This window comes from Colias croceus, chromosome Z, assembly GCF_905220415.1.
Source record: "Colias croceus chromosome Z, ilColCroc2.1".
Lineage (NCBI taxonomy): Eukaryota > Metazoa > Arthropoda > Insecta > Lepidoptera > Pieridae > Colias > Colias croceus.
The window spans coordinates 10315948-10338540 of record NC_059568.1 but is presented as its reverse complement, the minus strand read 5'-3'; the positions used below and the strand labels follow the sequence as shown (position 1 = coordinate 10338540).

Here is a 22593-nt window from a genome sequence, read left to right as displayed (position 1 = left end):
TACTGTTTTGGACAGCTCACGTAGTTGCCCGCAATTGGGAAAAAACCAAGGAAAAAACATGTTATAGGCAGGCGCAGCCAAAGAATGAAATTTTGGCTATACAACTTTGTTTCGTTCATCTAGGAGGGTAATATCAGGTCTATTGCTTTGTATTGTTTTATCCGTGATAATGGTTCTGTCCCAGTAGAGTTTGTAGTTTGTGGAATCTAGAATTATTTTAAGGGTGTATGTAGGTATAGTAAGATACTTTTTCGGTGATGAGATTATATTTGATGGCCAGATATTGATGTATTATAGACGCGACTTGGTCGTGCCTATGCTTGTAGTCTGTCTGAGCAAGCGACCTGCAAGCCCCTGTAATGTGCTGGATTGTTTCGGATGCGCTGTGACATTGTCTACATTGGTCTGTAACTAAATTTGGGTCATTCCGTATGAACTTCCTATAGTTTCTCGTATCAATTATTTGGTCTTGTATGGCAATCATAAAGCCTTCTGTCTCTGAAAACAACTCGCCGCGTTTGAGCCAATTGTTGGATGCCAGCTTGTCGATGTCAGTATTCATCAAATCGCGTCAGTGTCTGCCATGTAGAGATTTCTGTAGCCATGCATCTATTTTCTCTTGTGGTTTTCTAATTTTTTCATTTTTTTGGGTACTTCTGTCTGATAGGTTTAGAGGTGTAAGTTTTTTGTCGGTGTGAGAGATAGCCTTGTGCAGTACGGAATCTAAGGTTTTATTGTGAAAGTATGAACGTAAATTAGTAATAATTTTATTATGTAGGTTTTGTATATCGATTAGTGATGAGCAAAATCGGTGTTGGTCTTGCAAAATCGCAAGACCAAGACCAAGACCGAATGAGCAAGAACAAGACAGAAACCAAGACCGATAATGCAAGACCAAGACCAAAATGCAAGACCAAACTAAAAAAAAAAATATAACTTCCGTTGTAAATAGGATATATGAGAATGTTTGTCACGACTTCTACGAATGTTCTTTTGTAGTACTGTTTTTTAATTTATTTTACTGAATATAAACACCAAATATAAAAACGGTAAAACTTGCCATTGTCTGAAAAGAATATTCTTGAACTATTGTTTCCCAATGTCTGGTTAACACATGGTTGATGAAGAGCTAAGCTATTTTTATTTTATTTTAACTTTCTTCGAGTTTTTATACGTTTTAACCTTGTTTTAACTTCCCGCTCAAAAAATCGAAGAATTTCGAAACATCAGGAAGTTATTGGTTTTATCCCGTTTTAAAAAAATTGAGGTATCAACAGATCTCGACGATTTGATTTTTGAAGCCCTGAAATTTGAAATTTGAAATATGAAAAAACATTTAAACAAAAAAAAATTGAGTCGAAATTTTAATGTCATCCGTCATTTTTGACCATTTTTAATTTTATATTTTTGTCAATAGCCCTTAGTGTCCCCTTTCAAACAAATGAAAGGCCATTCCTGTATCTATCTATAATAGCGTTCGAAATATTACAAAAATAAAATTGAAAAACTGGAATAGTGATGAGCAAAATCGGTTTTGGTCTTGCAGTCTTGGTCTTGGTCCAAGACCAAAACTGAATATGCAAGACCGAGACCAAGACCAAGACTGGACAAGCAAGACCAAGACTGATAGCAATTTAGGCATTGATTCGGGTGATGTTTATATGAGTTAATAACAAATGGTGGACGGCAGTAAATTTTTTATACCAGTAATTGTGTAACTTATCAGATCCAGTAGCTTTCCAATTGTGTGTCTTTCCTATGACAAACCGAAATAATTCAATAGAGACATCTTCATATTTCATGTCTAATACGTCGATAAGACTGTCTTTTTCATCTTTAATCCATTCTGCGGGGTTGTGTTGAATTGGTTTCGCCCAAATATTTGACCAGAAACCATGGACATCTTCAGGATTCGGTAGTTCATCTAACTCGTCGCGTGGCTCTGGAGAAGATTGATTAAAGTTCCTATAGAAAGATTTTTCATTCATAGTGAAATGGGTATTTTGAGATTTCCTCAGTGCAGTTTGCTTATACCTACGTAGCCTACTGGATAAAGCGCTAAGTTTCTGCTTCAGGGTATCTAAGAAATGTGAAAGATCTGTATTTTCATTTTCATGCTGAGAGTGAATTTTATAGGTGCGTTTAATCGATTCAATATGTCTTTTTAATCTTGGGCTGCTGTTTCCTTTAATGTATTAGGTGAGTCTGCCAGTTTTAACTCGGAAGTCTTCAATTCTTTTTTCCAATCTAACCTGCCAGAGTGGAGTTTTATGCTTGTGTGGTGTATGAATGGGGTTATTTCTAATTTTCGATCCATTGTGCGTAGCGGCTGTGTATGCTCCGGAGTAGATAATTTCTTGGAGGTTGGGAAAGTCTGTATCCTCTCCGCAGTACTTGGGTAGTATAGTGTGATTAATAAATTAGAAAATATAAGATCTAGGATATTTCCACAACAGTTTTCTGAGAAAATATACTGCCGAGCCCAGCCCCCATTAAATTTTTAATATTTAAAAGGTCCAATGCAGCTTCCGAACATTGAGTTATTGTTACTTGTAATTGTAGGTGAAGTAATCACTCCATGAAATAAAAGGTAGGTTAAAATCTCCAGCATCGAAGTGCGTATTATTAGGGTAGGTAATTATCATAAAGATAGGGCGTGGTTAAACTTTTTTAACGTGTTTGAGTTTGAAGAAATATTTGAAAATCACCTTCGCTTTAGTAAAATTATTATTAAAAACCTCCGCAGGAATTGAGACCCAAACACTTTCTACGTCGTCACACCGTATATTTTTATTAAATATGCCATTAACGATTTTTGAACCCATAACGAGACACCACCACCATGCCACCACCTTTCTTTTTGTTTTGTCTATCGAACTATGTTTATACGCAACTCTGTTAACAGTTCGTAAACCGCGAGTATTCTGATAATAAATACCTAATATGTAAGTAAAATTTTAAAGCGTAAGTTATAATACAAAACAACGTTAAAATATAAAAATAAACTCATGTGACAGAAAATACTGCAAGAAATGCGGGTAGTTGAGAAAAAACTATTCAAAGTTGTGGAATGTTGCGATGAATATTAGGTGTACGAAACCTAAATGATAAATTTTCTTTTATATAATGTTATTTTATTAAAGAGGTGAATAAAGTTGTGTTCTGTTTTCGATAAGAGTAAATGTAAAGAGTGTATGTACATTGTACATGTATAAGTGTGTCAAAATGAGTTAAAATTTGCTTTACAATCGGGATAATGACTGTGTAACATACCTATTATTTCAGATGAGCAATAATACAAAAGACACATTAAATAGATGCTTCTAAAAACATTTTAAGTCTTCTTCTGACGAAATAGTTTTGGCCGGGGATTTTTCACTCGCACGTAAATATATTGTACAGTTTTTCACCCAAACAAATTTATTATTCCCCTCCTTGACGCGTTGCTTACAGGTGTTTAGTCAAATTTTATTAGCTATGGTCAAATCCTCATTTAAAAATATTTTCATCGAGTTGCATTCAAAGCCAAGGTCGTTCGATGTTAATCCCTTTGCATTATTATATTTTCTGCAGTTATTAATTAGGTTAGGTTGTCTTTAATGATCTTGTACCTCAGTTTCGCTACAATTTTACGTGGAAAACCGCTTTTATGAATTATTGCACCCTAGAGCTGAACTCAATATCGTCAAATAAATAATTTGTTAATGCAACAATTAATGGCAGTATCTAGGCGAACAAATTCGTCTAGTAAGTTTTCATTCGGTTTTTCGGTAATCCAACATCCTCAATATTTAAAAACTTATTCTTTTGCTCAACTCGTTTGAAGTCAAGCTAAAGATTTGCAATGGTGGTTTGAAGGTTGGTTATAATATAACGACTTTTTGCTGCCTGTGATTCGAATACGTGGAGTCGATCTTCAAACAGTTTGGTTTGGGACTTAATTTTTTCACCTCGTTATTTATTGTGTGGACTATCGACAGTTTAATATCAATATCTTGATGTCTTCGATAACGGTTATGTTTATTTTAGAAGTTAGTTTGTTCAAATCGCTCCCAAGACTTTCTACCTGAGTAGGCAATGCAGAAAGAGATTAAAGCATATCTTGTATTCTATTTAAAGAAGACTGACGAGAAGTACATTCATCAGATCAGGGACTTTGGTGTATCACTGCGCGTACGCAGTTAACTGATCGCTTAATTCGCACGGTGATTCTTAGCTATAGATAGCTCCGTGCGTAACGAGCGAGAACAATCGATCGCAGAGAACCAAATTCAAATCCACACGGAAACACAAAATTAAACTTTTTCAAATTTTGTTACAATTCCAAACAATGAGAGAACGTCTTGTCACTTGCAAATAAAGATTCTAACTGGTATTAACAGGTATGTACGTAAGCCACTTGACCGTCCATATTGGGACTTCTTTAATATATGAAGAATAAATATGAGAACCATCAAATCAAAAATTTTTATCCTTGTTATCTCTGTTAGCCTCTGTTAGCTACCACAATCGAGACTTTCGTACACGAAATTATTGGGCGTCTCATCAAAATAAAGCTACAAACGGAAAATTAGCTTGATAGTAGTCACTTGCAAAAATGGGCGATGTATCCTGAACTATTTATTTTACACCTTTTCGATAGCCACAAAATGATTAATGTACCTATATTTTATTTCAAAGCCATCCATGAAATTATCAATATCTGCCACGCTTGTGTAGGTATTTCCTGTTCCTGTTTTATGGAAATCTGTAGACCGTTATAAGTGGAAACATTATAGGACTTTTATTTCTTGCTATCGTCTAATCAACCAGTTCCAATAGGCTTATGCTCGATTAAATCCACTTCCAGCATCCTAGCTACCCTATTATCCCTACATACGTAATCGTATAATGCATTTTACCCTATTTTACTAAGTATTTCCTTTATTTGTATATACCTAGCGAAGTACACTATGTATATTTACTGTGTACACGGTACATATAATATGTAATCCCCGGCCCTACTATATGGTGGTGGCCCGCGGCTACCCTTCACATATTATTATCATACAGGATTTTTACTTCTCTTTTGGAATCGGAGACTTCACTACTACAAATTGTTATCAATTAACATTTTTTTGTTTAATGATTATCAATAAAATCTCAATGGATGAAACCCTTTTTTCGATATTAAGTTCCTTGAGTATCGAGACGTTGGTTCGGAACGATGTCCACGGTATTTTCAGCTTCCGTCTCCATAACCATTCACCGTTTTCTATAATAATGGACCTGATTTTCATGTTCTAACTTTACTTGTGATTATCCTTTATTCCGAATTTGGGCTAGAAAGTTTTTTCTAATAATTTCATCTTTAACTTTCAAGCTCGCTTTCGATATGTTGTGTGGAGACAGTTTTGTCGTTTACACGCTTCATATATTTTTGTGACAGTCCAGTAGATTACGCTGAAGGCACAAATTCTTGTGTTGATTTCTACCCTTAGTGGCTCACTTGCAACAGACCTGGTTCCGTACGTTTGACTATTTGGAGACTTTCTTGTTACTCTCTTCTTAAAAGTAATTGGCCCTAAGAACAGACAAGATATGGCTTGCTCTTCCGGACCCTTCATCCACGTACTTTTTCTATCGATTTTTTTACGTTTGCACACGATAGTTCATTACACATTGCTAAGAACAAACTCGACTAATTCACCTTTCAAATGAAAAAAAAAAACAAAATCAAATTCAGTTCATCTGTTCGATAGTTACGATACCACAGACAGACAAACAGGTACATTAAATTTATAGACCCCGTTTTGCGTCGTATAATACCTACCCACGATAATGCTTGAGAAGTTGACATGCTTGATTTAAATCAATGCACAATTGAAATCGGAAATTGCATATAATTTGAAATGCTCTCATTTTCCGGTTCCTTGGGTTTAAGCATTCAAACGTAGATACGTTAAATCTGTTGTAAATAAATTGTAATCTAGAAGCGAATGCTATAGCTAGACTGTATACAAGTATCATAGATGTTTTCCGCGATACAAACTGATTGGAGAATTCAGTTGCCGCCGGTCGGTCGTTCCGAAAGGACACGTGTCACCAGATTACAATTGAATTTTATTATAATGAATTATAACGTTCTCGGTTCTACGGGGATGAATGTATCTCATGTGAGCATAGGAGGTGCAGCATTCACTAATATATACGGGTATGTGAATAATACTTTTTCTGTTATTCATATCAGATAATAATATGTTCACATTACCTTGTAAAGATTGAATAGAATTTTTCGTCTGCTGACCTTTTAAGGATGTTTGAATGTAATATAATGCTCATGCATTTTATACGTTATAATTAATGTTGCGTTTATACCTCATTTTAGGCAACTAAATAAATAAGCCTATCAACTTGCATCATGGTTGATATTGTTGTATTAATAGGTACATTGTTAATATTATGTTGTAAATTTTCTCTCACTGATACCTAATATGTTCAAATTGTTTAGAACAATAAACAATACATAAATTGTCGATAAATGATACTAATATTACTTATGGTACATGATATTATAGATATACTACATGTAGGTACCGAGAACTTTAATTAATTGGTCATGTAATAAGCTGCATAAATTATTACTTTACTACAATTTTGACATTGCTCTAAGACCTCTCTAAGGTTGTCTTTATACCAGGGATGTGTTATGTAGATATGCTACCTACCTGCAGTGCTATGTGCATTAATGAATATGATTGGTGGATAACAAACGCATCCACAGCAACCTTGCCTCAAACCCCACAACATTGCCTTTGAAACATAACTTTGCCCAAATGTGAAAAATTAATTTAAATTAAAATTAAAGCATTTTTTTTGCTTTGTTTTAAGTTAACTACTATTAAAATAGATTTTCATGATATTGGTTATGATTGTTACTTTTCAGCAACCCTAGCTCCTTATTTCCCATTGTATTGAGATGACTCAAAAGTGTGACCTAACATTGCAAGGAATCACTATTTCTAAGCTATTTCTGGTGATGTGGCCAAAGAACTTCAAAATTCGCATCTGCTCAATGGACGCAACACTTTTTTCGATATTAAGTTCCTTGAGTATCGAGACGTTGCGTTGGTTCGGAACGATGTCCACGGTATTTTCAGCTTCCGTCTCCATCACCATTCACCACATCTCTGCGGTGTTAGAGACGGATGGGTAAAGGTGCAGTTTTCTATAATAATGGACCTGATTTTCAAGTTCTTACTTTACTTGTGATTATCCTTTATTCCGAATTTGGGCTAGAAAGTTTTTTCTAATAATTTCATCTTTAACTTTCAAGCTCGCTTCCAACTTCATCCAGATATGTTGTGTGGAGACAGTTTTGGCGTTTACACGCTTCATATGTTTTTGTGACAGTTCAGTAGATTACGCTGAAGGCACAAATTCTTGTGTTGATTTCTACCCTTAGTGGCTCACTTGCAACAGACCTGGTTCCGTACGTTTGACTATTTGGAGACTTTCTTGTTACTCTCTTCTTAAAAGTAATTGGCCCTAAGAACAGACAAGATACGGCTTGCTCTTCCGGACCCTTCAACCACGTACTTTTTCTATCGATTTTTTTTACGTTTGCACACGATAGTTCATTACACATTGCTAAGAACAAACCCGACTAATTCACCTTTCAAATGAAAAAAAAAACAAAATCAAATTGTAAACATTGAATAGAATTTTTCGTCTGCTGACCATTTAAGGATGTTTGAATGTGATATAATGCTCATGTATTTTATACGTTATAATTAATGTTGCGTTTATACCTCATTTTAGACAACAAAATAAATAAGCCTATCAACTTGCATCATGGTTGATATTGTTGTATTAATAGGTACATTGTTAATATTTTCATTTAAATTATCTCTCACTGATTCCTAATATGTTCAAATTGTTTAGAACAATAAACAATACATAAATTGTCGATAAATGATACTCATATTACTTATGGTACATGAAATTATAGATATACTATATGTAGGTACCGAGAACTTTAATTTATTGGTCATGTAATAAGCTGCATAAATTATTACTATACTACAATTTTGACATTGCTCTAAGACCTCTCTAAGGTTGTCTTTATACCAGGGATGTGCTATGTAGATATGCTACCTACCTGCAGTGCTATGTGCATTAATGAATATGATTGGTGGATAACAAACGCATCCACAGCAACTTTGCCTCAAACCCCACAACATTGCCTTTGAAACATAACTTTGCCCAAATGTGAAAAATTAAATTAAAGCATTTTTTTTTGCTGTTTTAAGTTAACTACTATTAAAATTGATTTTCATGATATTGGTTATTAACCGACTTCAAAAAAAAGGAGGAGGTTATCAATTCGGCCGGTATATTTTTTTTTTTTTTTTTTATGTATGTACACCGATTACTCCGAGGTTTCTGAACCGATTTACGTGATTCTTTTTTTGTTCGATGCAGGATGGTGTCGAATTGGTCCCATAAAAATTTTATTCGGCAAGGCCCAGTAGTTTTTATTTTATGAGCATTTTTGTCTGTACTCGATGACTTAATTGGAATGTAGCAAGTAACTTTGATTCACTTCCCGGTAACCGATTGAGCTGAAATTTTGTATAAGTGTGTAAATTGGATAGCGATGAAACATTATCATGACATAGAGCTGATTTGATGATGGAATCGGAAGGTGGCCATAGGAACTCAGTAATATATTGACTCAACTTTATCGAGTTTGGGCTCGTTTGATTTGTGTTGAATATTACACTAAAAAGTATTAAATAAAATTAACTGCGTTAAAAACAACCGACTTCAAAAACGGAAAAGTAAAAAATAAAAAAGATTTGATATTATTAATTACTACATATTATTTAGATGTGCTATTTATTAAATAGGTTTGAAGTCGGTGCCAAACACTAAGCACTTAGTATTAAGCCCGTGCACCGACATCAAACCTATTTAATAAATAGCACATCTAAATAATATGTAGTAATTAATAATATCAAATCTTTTTTATTTTTTACTTTTCCGTTTTTGAAGTCGGTTGTTTTTAACGCAGTTAATTTTATGATTGTTACTTTTCAGCAACCCTAGCTCCTTATTTCCCATTGTATTGAGATGACTCAAAAGTGTGACCTAACATTGCAAGGAATCACTATTTCTAAGCTATTTCTGGTGATGTGGCCAAAGAACTTCAAAATTCGCATCTGCTCAATGGACGAAACACTTTTTTCGATATTAAGTTCCTTGAGTATCGAGACGTTGCGTTGGTTCGGAACGATGTCCACGGTATTTTCAGCTTCCGTCTCCATCACCATTCACCACATCTCTGCGGTGTTAGAGACGGATGGGTAAAGGTGCAGTTTTCTATAATAATGGACCTGATTTTCAAGTTCTTACTTTACTTGTGATTATTCTTTATTCCGAATTTGGGCTAGAAAGTTTTTTTCTAATAATTTCATCTTTAACTTTCAAGCTCGCTTTCGATATGTTTTGTGGAGACAGTTTTGTCGTTTACACGCTTCATATATTTTTGTGACAGTCCAGTAGATTACGCTGAAGGCACAAATTCTTGTGTTGATTTCTACCCTTAGTGGCTCACTTGCAACAGACCTGGTTCCGTACGTTTGACTATTTGGAGACTTTCTTGTTACTCTCTTCTTAAAAGTAATTGGCCCTAAGAACAGACAAGATATGGCTTGCTCTTCCGGACCCTTCAACCACGTACTTTTTCTATCGATTTTTTTACGTTTGCACACGATAGTTCATTACACATTGCTAAGAACAAACAAACATCTGCTCAATGGACGAAACACTTTTTTCGATATTAAGTTCCTTGAGTATCGAGACGTTGGTTCGGAACGATGTCCACGGTATTTTCAGCTTCCGTCTCCATCACCATTCACCACATCTCTGCGGTGTTAGAGACGGATGGGTAAAGGTGCAGTTTTCTATAATAATGGACCTGATTTTCAAGTTCTTACTTTACTTGTGATTATTCTTTATTCCGAATTTGGGCTAGAAAGTTTTTTTCTAATAATTTCATCTTTAACTTTCAAGCTCGCTTTCGATATGTTTTGTGGAGACAGTTTTGTCGTTTACACGCTTCATATATTTTTGTGACAGTCCAGTAGATTACGCTGAAGGCACAAATTCTTGTGTTGATTTCTACCCTTAGTGGCTCACTTGCAACAGACCTGGTTCCGTACGTTTGACTATTTGGAGACTTTCTTGTTACTCTCTTCTTAAAAGTAATTGGCCCTAAGAACAGACAAGATATGGCTTGCTCTTCCGGACCCTTCAACCACGTACTTTTTCTATCGATTTTTTTACGTTTGCACACGATAGTTCATTACACATTGCTAAGAACAAACAAACATCTGCTCAATGGACGAAACACTTTTTTCGATATTAAGTTCCTTGAGTATCGAGACGTTGGTTCGGAACGATGTCCACGGTATTTTCAGCTTCCGTCTCCATCACCATTCACCACATCTCTGCGGTGTTAGAGACGGATGGGTAAAGGTGCAGTTTTCTATAATAATGGACCTGATTTTCAAGTTCTTACTTTACTTGTGATTATTCTTTATTCCGAATTTGGGCTAGAAAGTTTTTTTCTAATAATTTCATCTTTAACTTTCAAGCTCGCTTTCGATATGTTTTGTGGAGACAGTTTTGTCGTTTACACGCTTCATATATTTTTGTGACAGTCCAGTAGATTACGCTGAAGGCACAAATTCTTGCGTTGATTTCTACCCTTAGTGGCTCACTTGCAACAGACCTGGTTCCGTACGTTTGACTATTTGGAGACTTTCTTGTTACTCTCTTCTTAAAAGTAATTGGCCCTAAGAACAGACAAGATATGGCTTGCTCTTCCGGACCCTTCAACCACGTACTTTTTCTATCGATTTTTTTACGTTTGCACACGATAGTTCATTACACATTGCTAAGAACAAACAAACATCTGCTCAATGGACGAAACACTTTTTTCGATATTAAGTTCCTTGAGTATCGAGACGTTGGTTCGGAACGATGTCCACGGTATTTTCAGCTTCCGTCTCCATCACCATTCACCACATCTCTGCGGTGTTAGAGACGGATGGGTAAAGGTGCAGTTTTCTATAATAATGGACCTGATTTTCAAGTTCTTACTTTACTTGTGATTATTCTTTATTCCGAATTTGGGCTAGAAAGTTTTTTTCTAATAATTTCATCTTTAACTTTCAAGCTCGCTTTCGATATATTTTGTGGAGACAGTTTTGTCGTTTACACGCTTCATATATTTTTGTGACAGTCCAGTAGATTACGCTGAAGTCACAAATTCTTGTGTTGATTTCTACCCTTAGTGGCTCACTTGCAACAGACCTGGTTCCGTACGTTTGACTATTTGGAGACTTTCTTGTTACTCTCTTCTTAAAAGTAATTGGCCCTAAGAACAGACAAGATATGGCTTGCTCTTCCGGACCCTTCAACCACGTACTTTTTCTATCGATTTTTTTACGTTTTCACACGATAGTTCATTACACATTGCTAAGAACAAACCCGACTAATTCACCTTTCAAATGAAAAAAAAAATCAAAATCAAATTGTAAAGATTGAATAGAATTTTTCGTCTGCTGACCTTTTAAGGATGTTTGAATGACGTGATATAATGCTCATGTATTTTATACGTTATTATTAATGTTGCGTTTATACCTCATTTTAGGCAACAAAATAAATAAGCCTAACAACTTGCATCATGGTTGATATTGTTGTATTAATAGGTACATTGTTAATATTATGTTGTAAATTTTCTCTCACTGATACCTAATATGTTCAAATTGTTTAGAACAATAAACAATACATAAATTGTCGATAAATGATACTCATATTACTTATGGTACATGATATTATAGATATACTACATGTAGGTACCGAGAACTTTAATTAATTGGTCATGTAATAAGCTGCATAAATTATTACTATACTACAATTTTGACATTGCTCTAAGACCTCTCTAAGGTTGTCTTTATACCAGGGATGTGCTATGTAGATATGCTACCTACCTGCAGTGCTATGTGCATTAATGAATATGATTGGTGGATAACAAACGCATCCACAGCAACTTTGCCTCAAACCCCACAACATTGCCTTTGAAACATAACTTTGCCCAAATGTGAAAAATTAATTTAAATCAAAATTAAAGCATTTTTTTTTTGCTGTTTTAAGTTAACTACTATTAAAATTGATTTTCATGATATTGGTTATGATTGTTAGGTACTTTTCAGCAACCCTAGCTCCTTATTTCCCATTGTATTGAGATGACTCAAAAGTGTGACCTAACATTGCAAGGAATCACTATTTCTAAGCTATTTCTGGTGATGTGGCCAAAGAACTTCAAAATTCGCATCTGCTCAATGGACGAAACACTTTTTTCGATATTAAGTTCCTTGAGTATCGAGACGTTGCGTTGGTTCGGAACGATGTCCACGGTATTTTCAGCTTCCGTCTCCATCACCATTCACCACATCTCTGCGGTGTTAAAGACGGATGGGTAAAGGTGCAGTTTTCTATAATAATGGACCTGATTTTCAAGTTCTTACTTTACTTGTGATTATTCTTTATTCCGAATTTGGGCTAGAAAGTTTTTTTCTAATAATTTCATCTTTAACTTTCAAGCTCGCTTTCGATATGTTTTGTGGAGACAGTTTTGTCGTTTACACGCTTCATATATTTTTGTGACAGTCCAGTAGATTACGCTGAAGGCACAAATTCTTGTGTTGATTTCTACCCTTAGTGGCTCACTTGCAACAGACCTGGTTCCGTACGTTTGACTATTTGGAGACTTTCTTGTTACTCTCTTCTTAAAAGTAATTGGCCCTAAGAACAGACAAGATATGGCTTGCTCTTCCGGACCCTTCAACCACGTACTTTTTCTATCGATTTTTTTACGTTTGCACACGATAGTTCATTACACATTGCTAAGAACAAACAAACATCTGCTCAATGGACGAAACACTTTTTTCGATATTAAGTTCCTTGAGTATCGAGACGTTGGTTCGGAACGATATCCACGGTATTTTCAGCTTCCGTCTCCATCACCATTCACCACATCTCTGCGGTGTTAGAGACGGATAGGTAAAGGTGCAGTTTTCTATAATAATGGACCTGATTTTCAAGTTCTTACTTTACTTGTGATTATCCTTTATTCCGAATTTGGGCTAGAAAGTTTTTTTCTAATAATTTCATCTTTAACTTTCAAGCTCGCTTCCAACTTCATCCAGATATGTTGTGTGGAGACAGTTTTGTCCTTTACACGCTTCATATATTTTTGTGACAGTCCAGTAGATTACGCTGAAGGCACAAATTCTTGTGTTGATTTCTACCCTTAGTGGCTCACTTGCAACAGACCTGGTTCCGTACGTTTGACTATTTGGAGACTTTCTTGTTACTCTCTTCTTAAAAGTAATTGGCCCTAAGAACAGACAAGATATGGCTTGCTCTTCCGGACCCTTCAACCACGTACTTTTTCTATCGATTTTTTTACGTTTGCACACGATAGTTCATTACACATTGCTAAGAACAAACAAACATCTGCTCAATGGACGAAACACTTTTTTCGATATTAAGTTCCTTGAGTATCGAGACGTTGGTTCGGAACGATGTCCACGGTATTTTCAGCTTCCGTCTCCATCACCATTCACCACATCTCTGCGGTGTTAGAGACGGATGGGTAAAGGTGCAGTTTTCTATAATAATGGACCTGATTTTCAAGTTCTTACTTTACTTGTGATTATCCTTTATTCCGAATTTGGGCTAGAAAGTTTTTTTCTAATAATTTCATCTTTAACTTTCAAGCTCGCTTCCAACTTCATCCAGATATGTTGTGTGGAGACAGTTTTGTCGTTTACACGCTTCATATGTTTTTGTGACAGTTCAGTAGATTACGCTGAAGGCACAAATTCTTGTGTTGATTTCTACCCTTAGTGGCTCACTTGCAACAGACCTGGTTCCGTACGTTTGACTATTTGGAGACTTTCTTGTTACTCTCTTCTTAAAAGTAATTGGCCCTAAGAACAGACAAGATATGGCTTGCTCTTCCGGACCCTTCAACCACGTACTTTTTCTATCGATTTTTTTACGTTTTCACACGATAGTTCATTACACATTGCTAAGAACAAACCCGACTAATTCACCTTTCAAATGAAAAAAAAAATCAAAATCAAATTGTAAAGATTGAATAGAATTTTTCGTCTGCTGACCTTTTAAGGATGTTTGAATGTGATATAATGCTCATGTATTTTATACGTTATTATTAATGTTGCGTTTATACCTCATTTTAGGCAACAAAATAAATAAGCCTATCAACTTGCATCATGGTGGATATTGTTGTATTAATAGGTACATTGTTAATATTATGTTGTAAATTTTCTCTCACTGATACCTAATATGTTCAAATTGTTTAGAACAATAAACAATACATAAATTGTCGATAAATGATACTCATATTACTTATGGTACATGATATTATTTATAGATATACTACATGTAGGTACCGAGAACTTTAATTAATTGGTCATGTAATAAGCTGCATAAATTATTACTATACTACAATTTTGACATTGCTCTAAGACCTCTCTAAGGTTGTCTTTATACCAGGGATGTGCTATGTAGATATGCTACCTACCTGCAGTGCTATGTGCATTAATGAATATGATTGGTGGATAACAAACGCATCCACAGCAACTTTGCCTCAAACCCCACAACATTGCCTTTGAAACATAACTTTGCCCACAAATTCTTGTGTTGATTTCTACCCTTAGTGGCTCACTTGCAACAGACCTGGTTCCAGACGTTTGACTATTTGGAGACTTTCTTGTTACTCTCTTCTTAAAAGTAATTGGCCCTAAGAACAGACAAGATATGGCTTGCTCTTCCGGACCCTTCAACCACGTACTTTTTCTATCGATTTTTTTACGTTTGCACACGATAGTTCATGACTTACATATTCTTCACTGAATTCTGTTCTTATATTAGATATTTTATTTCCAGTCTTATGGATATTATCACATTCACTTGATAATGAGTATCTAATCCTCTCTTCTGAGCAAGATCTGTTGGATTTCTTATGTCTTGTTTGTTTGGTTTCATATTCCCGTGTAGAGGCGATTCGACTGTTCTTTTCATATTTGAATTGATACTTGAAGTTTAATTTGTACTAGATTTTGGTACGAAAGGTGATACTGAAGGATGTAATTTACTTATAACTACCGCCTCTTGTCTTGAGTAAATGTTTATCTTATTTTCGTATCGACAATACGAAAATAAGAGAAACTCGTCGAGAGATGAATCATTTGCTGAAGCCGTCAACCAAGCGTATCTTTTCTGTGATCACTTGTAGGTCTGGTTATTCTTATGGAAAATGTAGTGGCCATTTCAATTGTGCATGTCTTGTAACTCATCTTCGTCAGTATTATATCGTGGCTTTTGTTTTCCCTTAAACACTTCTAGGTTCGATATGTATGCATTTTTAGCTAATTATATTAATGAAGTAAAAAGAAATATACATCGACGTCGTCGTCCTCGCCAACGGAGATGGTGGATCACATCTATTCATCGTTGAAAGTACTATTATATATTATGTGGCATAATTTCCACTTTTGCTTACGCGTGCTTCTTGAATCTTGCGCGAGCGTTCGATGCGGACTATACGCGCGATTATGTCATAAGTGGCCAGCCGATCGCACTCGTATAGCCGGTCCTTTGGGCTTTGACTCGCGCGCGAAAACCGACAGAATAGGGATAGTTCAGGATACATCGCCCATTTTTGCAAGTGACTACTAACAAGCTGATTTTCCGTTTGTAGCTTTATTTTGATGAGACACCGAATAATTTCTTGTACGAAACTCTCGATTGTGGTAGCTAACAGAGATAACAAGGATAAAATTTTTTGATTTGATGGTTCTCAAATATTTATTACGCAATTTGTAGGACAATATGTCTGTTGAATTATATAAACATTAACTAAGTGAAAACAAAAAAATCAGCTTGTTAGTAATCATTTATGATGACCTCGTTATCGATACAATTTGGAAAGGGGGACTCTTTGAACAAACCATAGATTTTGTAGGACAAATATTTTTTCGAATAATTTAGGTAATTATCTTGAGATTGAACAAAAAAAATTCATTCAGTTAGTAATAAATATTTGAGAACCATCAAATCAAAAATTTTTATCCTTGTTATCTCTGTTAGCTACCACAATCGAGACTTTCGTACACGAAATTATTGGGCGTCTCATCAAAATAAAGCTACAAACGGAAAATTAGCTTGATAGTAGTCACTTGCAAAAATGGGCGATGTATCCTGAACTAGGAGCTTGTTTTGATAAAATTTTGGTTTCATCAAAAAAACTATGAACGCAATGATTCTGTGGTGGGATCTTAAACTATATCCCAATATTTGTATACAATCTATCCACTTGTTGACTTGTAGGTAATTATGAGAATATAATGTGGAATATAATATATCGACTAGGTTGCCAGTTAAAATTAAGCCGCAAGCATGTTTAATTAAATTTATTCTAATCGATTTTTGGGAAATAATTTCGTTCACTTGTTTTGTCTACATCACGGCAAATGATATAAACATTGTGAAAAAATCACGGTTGCCGCTTTTCACCTGGCCGCATCATGTTGTCAGCCTGGTGCAAACAGGTATGATTTTGATTCATTTTTACGTTCATAACGCACATTTATGAATAATAGTTATATCAAATTAAAGCTAATTTCTTCTATTAATTATTATGTATAAAAATAGATATTACTATTTATTATATTATTTCCTCTTTTTATATTTATTTATTATATTTAATACATTAGATTAGATCGTTTTTATAATTAGGTGTCGAGGTGCAATGCAAGCCTATGCTTTTCATTGTAAAATGCTGAGCGGCAATCCTTTTAGCATGTAGGTTGTTAGATTAAGTAGATTGTAAGTACATAAATTGTTAATTTTAATAGGGTATCATTTAAGCTATCACCAATTTAATTAGTTTTGTGTTTCTTAAATAATAGGGTTTGTCCTCAAAATAGTAGATCTGTCACCTAAATGTAGTCACCAAACAATGCAAAATCAGTTCCACAATAAATCACCTAAAATCCTGAGATATAAGGTCTAGTACCAAATAAATGTTTTTGTATGTATTATAATAGGTGTTCCTAATAAGTATTTAAGCAAACTTATTTAAAGAGATCACCAATAAATCATATTATGTAACTAGAAAATTGCATTAAGTTCAAATAAAAAATTAGGGTTGTCATCATCGTTTCAACCAAAAGATTCTGCTACTTAACTAGACTCCCAAGGTTCTAAATTTCCACTGGTAGTATAAATTATATTTAAATACAATTTTTAGCAGAGTAGTAAATAAAACAATTAAAGTCAAAATAATCAATATTTATTGTTTAAAATAATTACCACTGAACAATCAGCGCTGGTTTAAAATAGCTGGCTTATGGCTAGCATAATTGTAGATAAAACACTTAATTAAAGTTAAAATAATCAATTTTTAAAGCGTGCCAATTTGTATCCGCCCCTTTGATCATTTTTTCATTAAAATTATAAATTGATGTATTAAATTGGTAACGAATACAAATTAATTTAATATCTGAACGAAATAAAATGTAACTACTGTATTGGTGCCAAAATATCAAATAAAAAGGAGTCGCAGTCAGGGATCGATAATCGATTTATTTGGTGACAGATCTACCATTCTGAGCACAGAGCTATTATTTAAGTAACAAAACTGTTATTATAAGAACGAAGTTTATATTCATGTAATGCAATATAATTTTATTGGTTATCGATCTCTTATTTTACACACATGTTAACATTAATTTGATAATTCATACCTGGGAACAATTTTTGTTTATCTGAGAACGAAAATATTTCGTGGGGATAGATCTATTTATTAGGTGATACAACTTGATGACAAATATAAATTTTGGTGATAGAAAATATAGTTCCCATTTTAATATTGCCTACCTGCTAATAAAGAGTTTATTATTATTATTTTTTATTATTAGATATATGGGTGCCTAATTAAATCCGGCCGCAAATAAGGGTTGCCGGCTTTTAAAGATGATGAATATGGATGCGTGTAACATCATTTATCAGACAAGGATAGCGTTTTTCGGTTATGCAACTAGCGTAACAATATAAGTCTTGTAATAACTATTTGTGATTGAAATATAAGTAGTTAAGTATGTACATATAGTTACTTAGTTGATATTAAAAACATTCTCTAACTAGGTACTCATATCAGATTCATTCGACTCATATTCAATGCTCGATTTTGTTTAATAAATTACCATAGCCCAATAAGTTTACTTTTTGCTGCTTTCAGTTTTTCTTTTATATTAAAAGAATATTTATTTACCTAAGTACATGAAGTGTATTTGCATATTATGTGACTCAGTTTCCGTTAAAAAAATATCACTTTTTTATAAGGATAATATAATACACACAAAAGGATGATTAGAATTTAGATAGATCTACATTCTACACATAAATAATTTTATTAACAAATTTTCATAATGTTTACTTTCAGAACATTCAATGAGGAAAGCGGTATAGAACTAATAAAAGAGTCTATGAAACGAGGAATAAACTATTTGGAAACTGGCCGTTGGTATGGTCAAGGAAGTTCGGAGAAAACTATCGGAAAGGTTAATATACCTAATCGAATTTATTCTGTTCCACGTTGATATGGAGCATATCTCATATGGAACATGTCTAATTATCTTGACGATGTCTAGTATCAATTATAGCTTTGCTAAAATAAACAAATTGACTAAGAAATAGGCACCTACTTATTCCTAAAGCATGTGCTGTAAGAAATTAAAAATACATTCACGCGCAGCGACGAGATATTTCTTTTGTTTTAACAGCATCCTAGCCTTGAGTCTTGATTTCGAGTTGTAGGCAAAACAAACAAACAGTTTCTACATCCCTTATGAAATAAGGGTGGTAGATACTAAAAATATTTATTTAGAACTGTATTATCAATAACATCAGAACTTATTCTCGCTAAAGCCACAGCATTTGCGGAATACGAATCGGAATAATATACCTTCTTATCTTTTTATGTTTACAGGCTCTACAAGGCGTACCCAGGGATTCGTTCTACATAGCCAGCAAGGTTGGAAGATATGAGAAAGAAACTACCAAGATGTTTGACTTTTCCGCCGAAAGAACCGAAATAGGCGTGGATAATACATTGCAGCTCCTTGGTTTAGATTACGTTGATTTAATTCAGGTCAGATGTCAAGGTGTTCGGCCAATTTGATCTAAATTAGTTTGTAAGACACAATAAAAATTAATCGCGTGAAGCTTTATACCTAGTGAATTCTGAAAAAAATATGAAACTGAAGAGTTTTTAGTTCTTGTTAAGTATCTTGAAAATCTTCCGCATACTTTTATACTTTTTTAAATTGCTTTTTGAAAACTATAATAAATTTTATAGTGCACGTAATATAATCATAGAAAAGAAGCTAACCTAACCTAAAAGTTATACCTACCTAAATGATACAAAATATATGAAAATTATCATTTTTTTGATTAACATTTAAATGCAGATTTAATTAAGGGCAAAATGTATTCATTGGTTTGGATTCACAGATGAATACTTTTCTATAGAACACGAGATTCAAGCATGTTCATGTTATTGCCTTCATACGAACCTTTGTTTGTAGGTTCATGATGTCACGTTCGCTCCAGATACATCGGTAATTTTGAAGGAAACCTTACCCACTCTGGAACGTGCAGTCCGTGATGGAAAAGCACGTTTCATTGGCTTAGCTGATTATGACATAGATCTGATGCAAGAAATCGTTGAGGAATCAGAAATCAAGATATCAACTATATTGTCTTACGCTAAATCAACTCTGTTTGATAACAGGCTACAAAACTACGTTAAGTATTTTAAGGTAAGGTATATCTAACCGTCGCGGCCGGTAAAAACTAATAAGTAGATATAATTACTTAATAGTTCCGTTATAACATCTATTCCCAACATACCCAAATGATGCATAGCATTATCTGTGGCATTATCCAGATCGACATTAAAGAAATTTCATCGGGTTCATCAGAAAACGTAGGTAGGTAATTATAACGTTTGTGAGACGAGGCGCGTACAATAATAATTAAAAAATAAATGAAAATTAAAACGTAGGTAACTACTTAACTATCAATCTATATAATATCGATAATAATAAGATAGCTATCAATTTAATTAATAATTACCTACGGTGTTAATGGTACGGGAGCTAGGTACCAACGTTTTAAAAAAAGTCATTTTAGTATAGTTGGGTTTTCGATATGCTGTTTCTCTTGCTTTTTCGGTTAGAGTCCGGGCTGTCTGGCTGGCGGTAGTGGTTGCGTTTATTAGTGCGCATCTTATCTGCACAGTAAGATATACTTAACTTTAGTCATTTTTTAACGCGTAATTTTTAATCTTTTGCCTTTAGATAGATCCATCAGACATAATTTTTTTATTGCAAGACGTTTTATTCGTTGTTAAATGGGTGCCATACGCAATTTTTTATTTAAAATATTTAAAATGTCATCGAAATAAGTGAAATTACATCAACATGTTTTCACTGGTTTGTCTTATATGTATAAGTATGTCAGAGATCTAACTATAAAGAACAGAAGAAGCATCAAGTAGGGAGAATGCCAGAAACATCATTTATGTCTTTATCGTGTAAAACATTTGGCTCGGCACCGAGAGCTGTCGAGTTATGGATGAAATGACAGAGTTCCGCTATTTTAGTACTAGCGATCGCTATTTGTTTTATTAGTTTCTTGAATGTACATATATGAATTTTATCTACACTACAGTACTACAGATAATTTTTAAATAACACTTCACTGTGACCGATATCAGTAGGTATTGTTGCTCATTACGATAAGCAGCAATAAATAATAGATATTATACAAGTAATATTGCCACTGCTGGTAGACATAACTTACGTCCTTTTATCCAAAAAAATATGGATTTTATACACATTGATCGTATATCTAGAGAACCAACAACAAAAAATCAACCGTCAAGCACCCATTAGGTATTTAGGTACTTTACCGGATATTAAAAATTTGACTTTGATCTTTCTTTTTAAAGTACATGTTTTAATTTGGATAGAAACAACTGAATAATTAATATATTTAAACGTGTACAAAATACATATGTTAACGCACTGCTTTACTAAAATTAATATCTAATGCTCGTTTATGTTTCATTAATTTTGTGATAGACATGATATTGAATGTTCAAGAATCCAGAAGGCACTGATTACAGTACATTATCACCTTGTGGATCAGTGTAGAATGTTCTATATTGAAGTAGAATGTAACAAATAGTATCGTTATTTATTATTTACAGATTAATTATTGTAGTTCCAAATACAAGAAATAACGTGCTCTCTTTGATAAGTAGGTAGATATTGAATCCTACTAATATTATTAACATGGCAAGGAATGTGGATAGATGTTTGTTGCTTATTAAAATATGGTATAGAGACAGATTGTATTTTGAATTAGCACACTGCACAGACTACTTAATCACCAGGTACCGTGGTAGGCATGGAACTATAAAGTAGGTATACCTATACAGCCTACAGGATGTAATCGTTAAGTGTGCACAGGCGATTTTTCCGTAAATAACAGATAACAAAAAACTTTAAACTGATATCAAAAGTAAAATGGCCGTAATGAGTAAAATGGCCGTAACAATTTTTTAAAAATAAAACGAGAAATATCAAAAAAAAATATCTTTAAACCCTCCCATACATTTAGTATGAGATGTGAATATCCCATGTACATTTAATATGAAAGATTTTAGCTTTCTCTTTCTTTTTTGGTTTTCTGTTATAATTGGTTCGCTAAAATTTGAAGGGAAGTTCATTTAGAAACTTTAAATAGAGCTCCTCATTGTATGCACAATGAGGACGTCATTTCGAAAATCAATCAATCTTCATCAAATCTATGAATATCTACAAAATGTATGGGAGCGTTTAATGTAACATTTTTGGATATTTCTCGTTTTATTTAAATTTATTATGGCCATTTTACTCATTAGGTTAAGTACTTTCGATATCAGTTTAAAGTTTTTTGATATCTGCAATATTTACGGAATAATCGCTTGTGCACACTTAACGATTACACCCTGTATATTTCCATGGTGGTAGCCGTGGTACTGGTAACGCGACTATAGTCGCGGGATACACTAAGCGTATGTTACATTCATTATCAAGTTGTGGATTAGGTTTACGTCTTGACAATGAATCTTCATTAAAAATACTATCGTAGATACTCAAAGCCGTATACGTAAAAGTGGATACCTACTGATAATATCAGAAAGTGATATTATCACAAAAAATAAGCCAATAACTTGAGAAATGATATCTTATTACTTCTCTAGGACAAAGGCATCGGTATAATTAATGCCGCGGCCACTGGTATGGGGCTGCTTACCAACAAAGGGCCTCAACCATGGCATCCAGCAAGCGATGATATAAAAGCTATCTGTAAGAAAGCCTCCGAGTTCTGTAAGGTATT

The 22593-nt window shown here is 34.0% G+C and overlaps 1 protein-coding gene across 3 annotated transcripts in view; it reads left to right on the top strand.

The window, feature by feature from the left end:
* The window catches only part of LOC123705094 (L-galactose dehydrogenase-like), a 29244-nt gene that overhangs the window by 3132 nt on the left and 3519 nt on the right, over nt 1–22593 (top strand). The window contains exons 1-5 of one of the 3 annotated variants that reach the window (XM_045653718.1): nt 6060–6193; nt 18587–18704; nt 19133–19294; nt 19731–19964; nt 22457–22588. In XM_045653718.1, coding sequence (XP_045509674.1) covers nt 6111–6193; nt 18587–18704; nt 19133–19294; nt 19731–19964; nt 22457–22588 — 729 coding nt within the window. In that variant the 5' untranslated portion in view covers nt 6060–6110. Of the gene's footprint in view, nt 1–6059; nt 6194–18219; nt 18240–18586; nt 18705–19132; nt 19295–19730; nt 19965–22456; nt 22589–22593 lie in introns of those variants that run through there. The other 2 variants (XM_045653720.1, XM_045653719.1) reach the window with 2 other exon arrangements.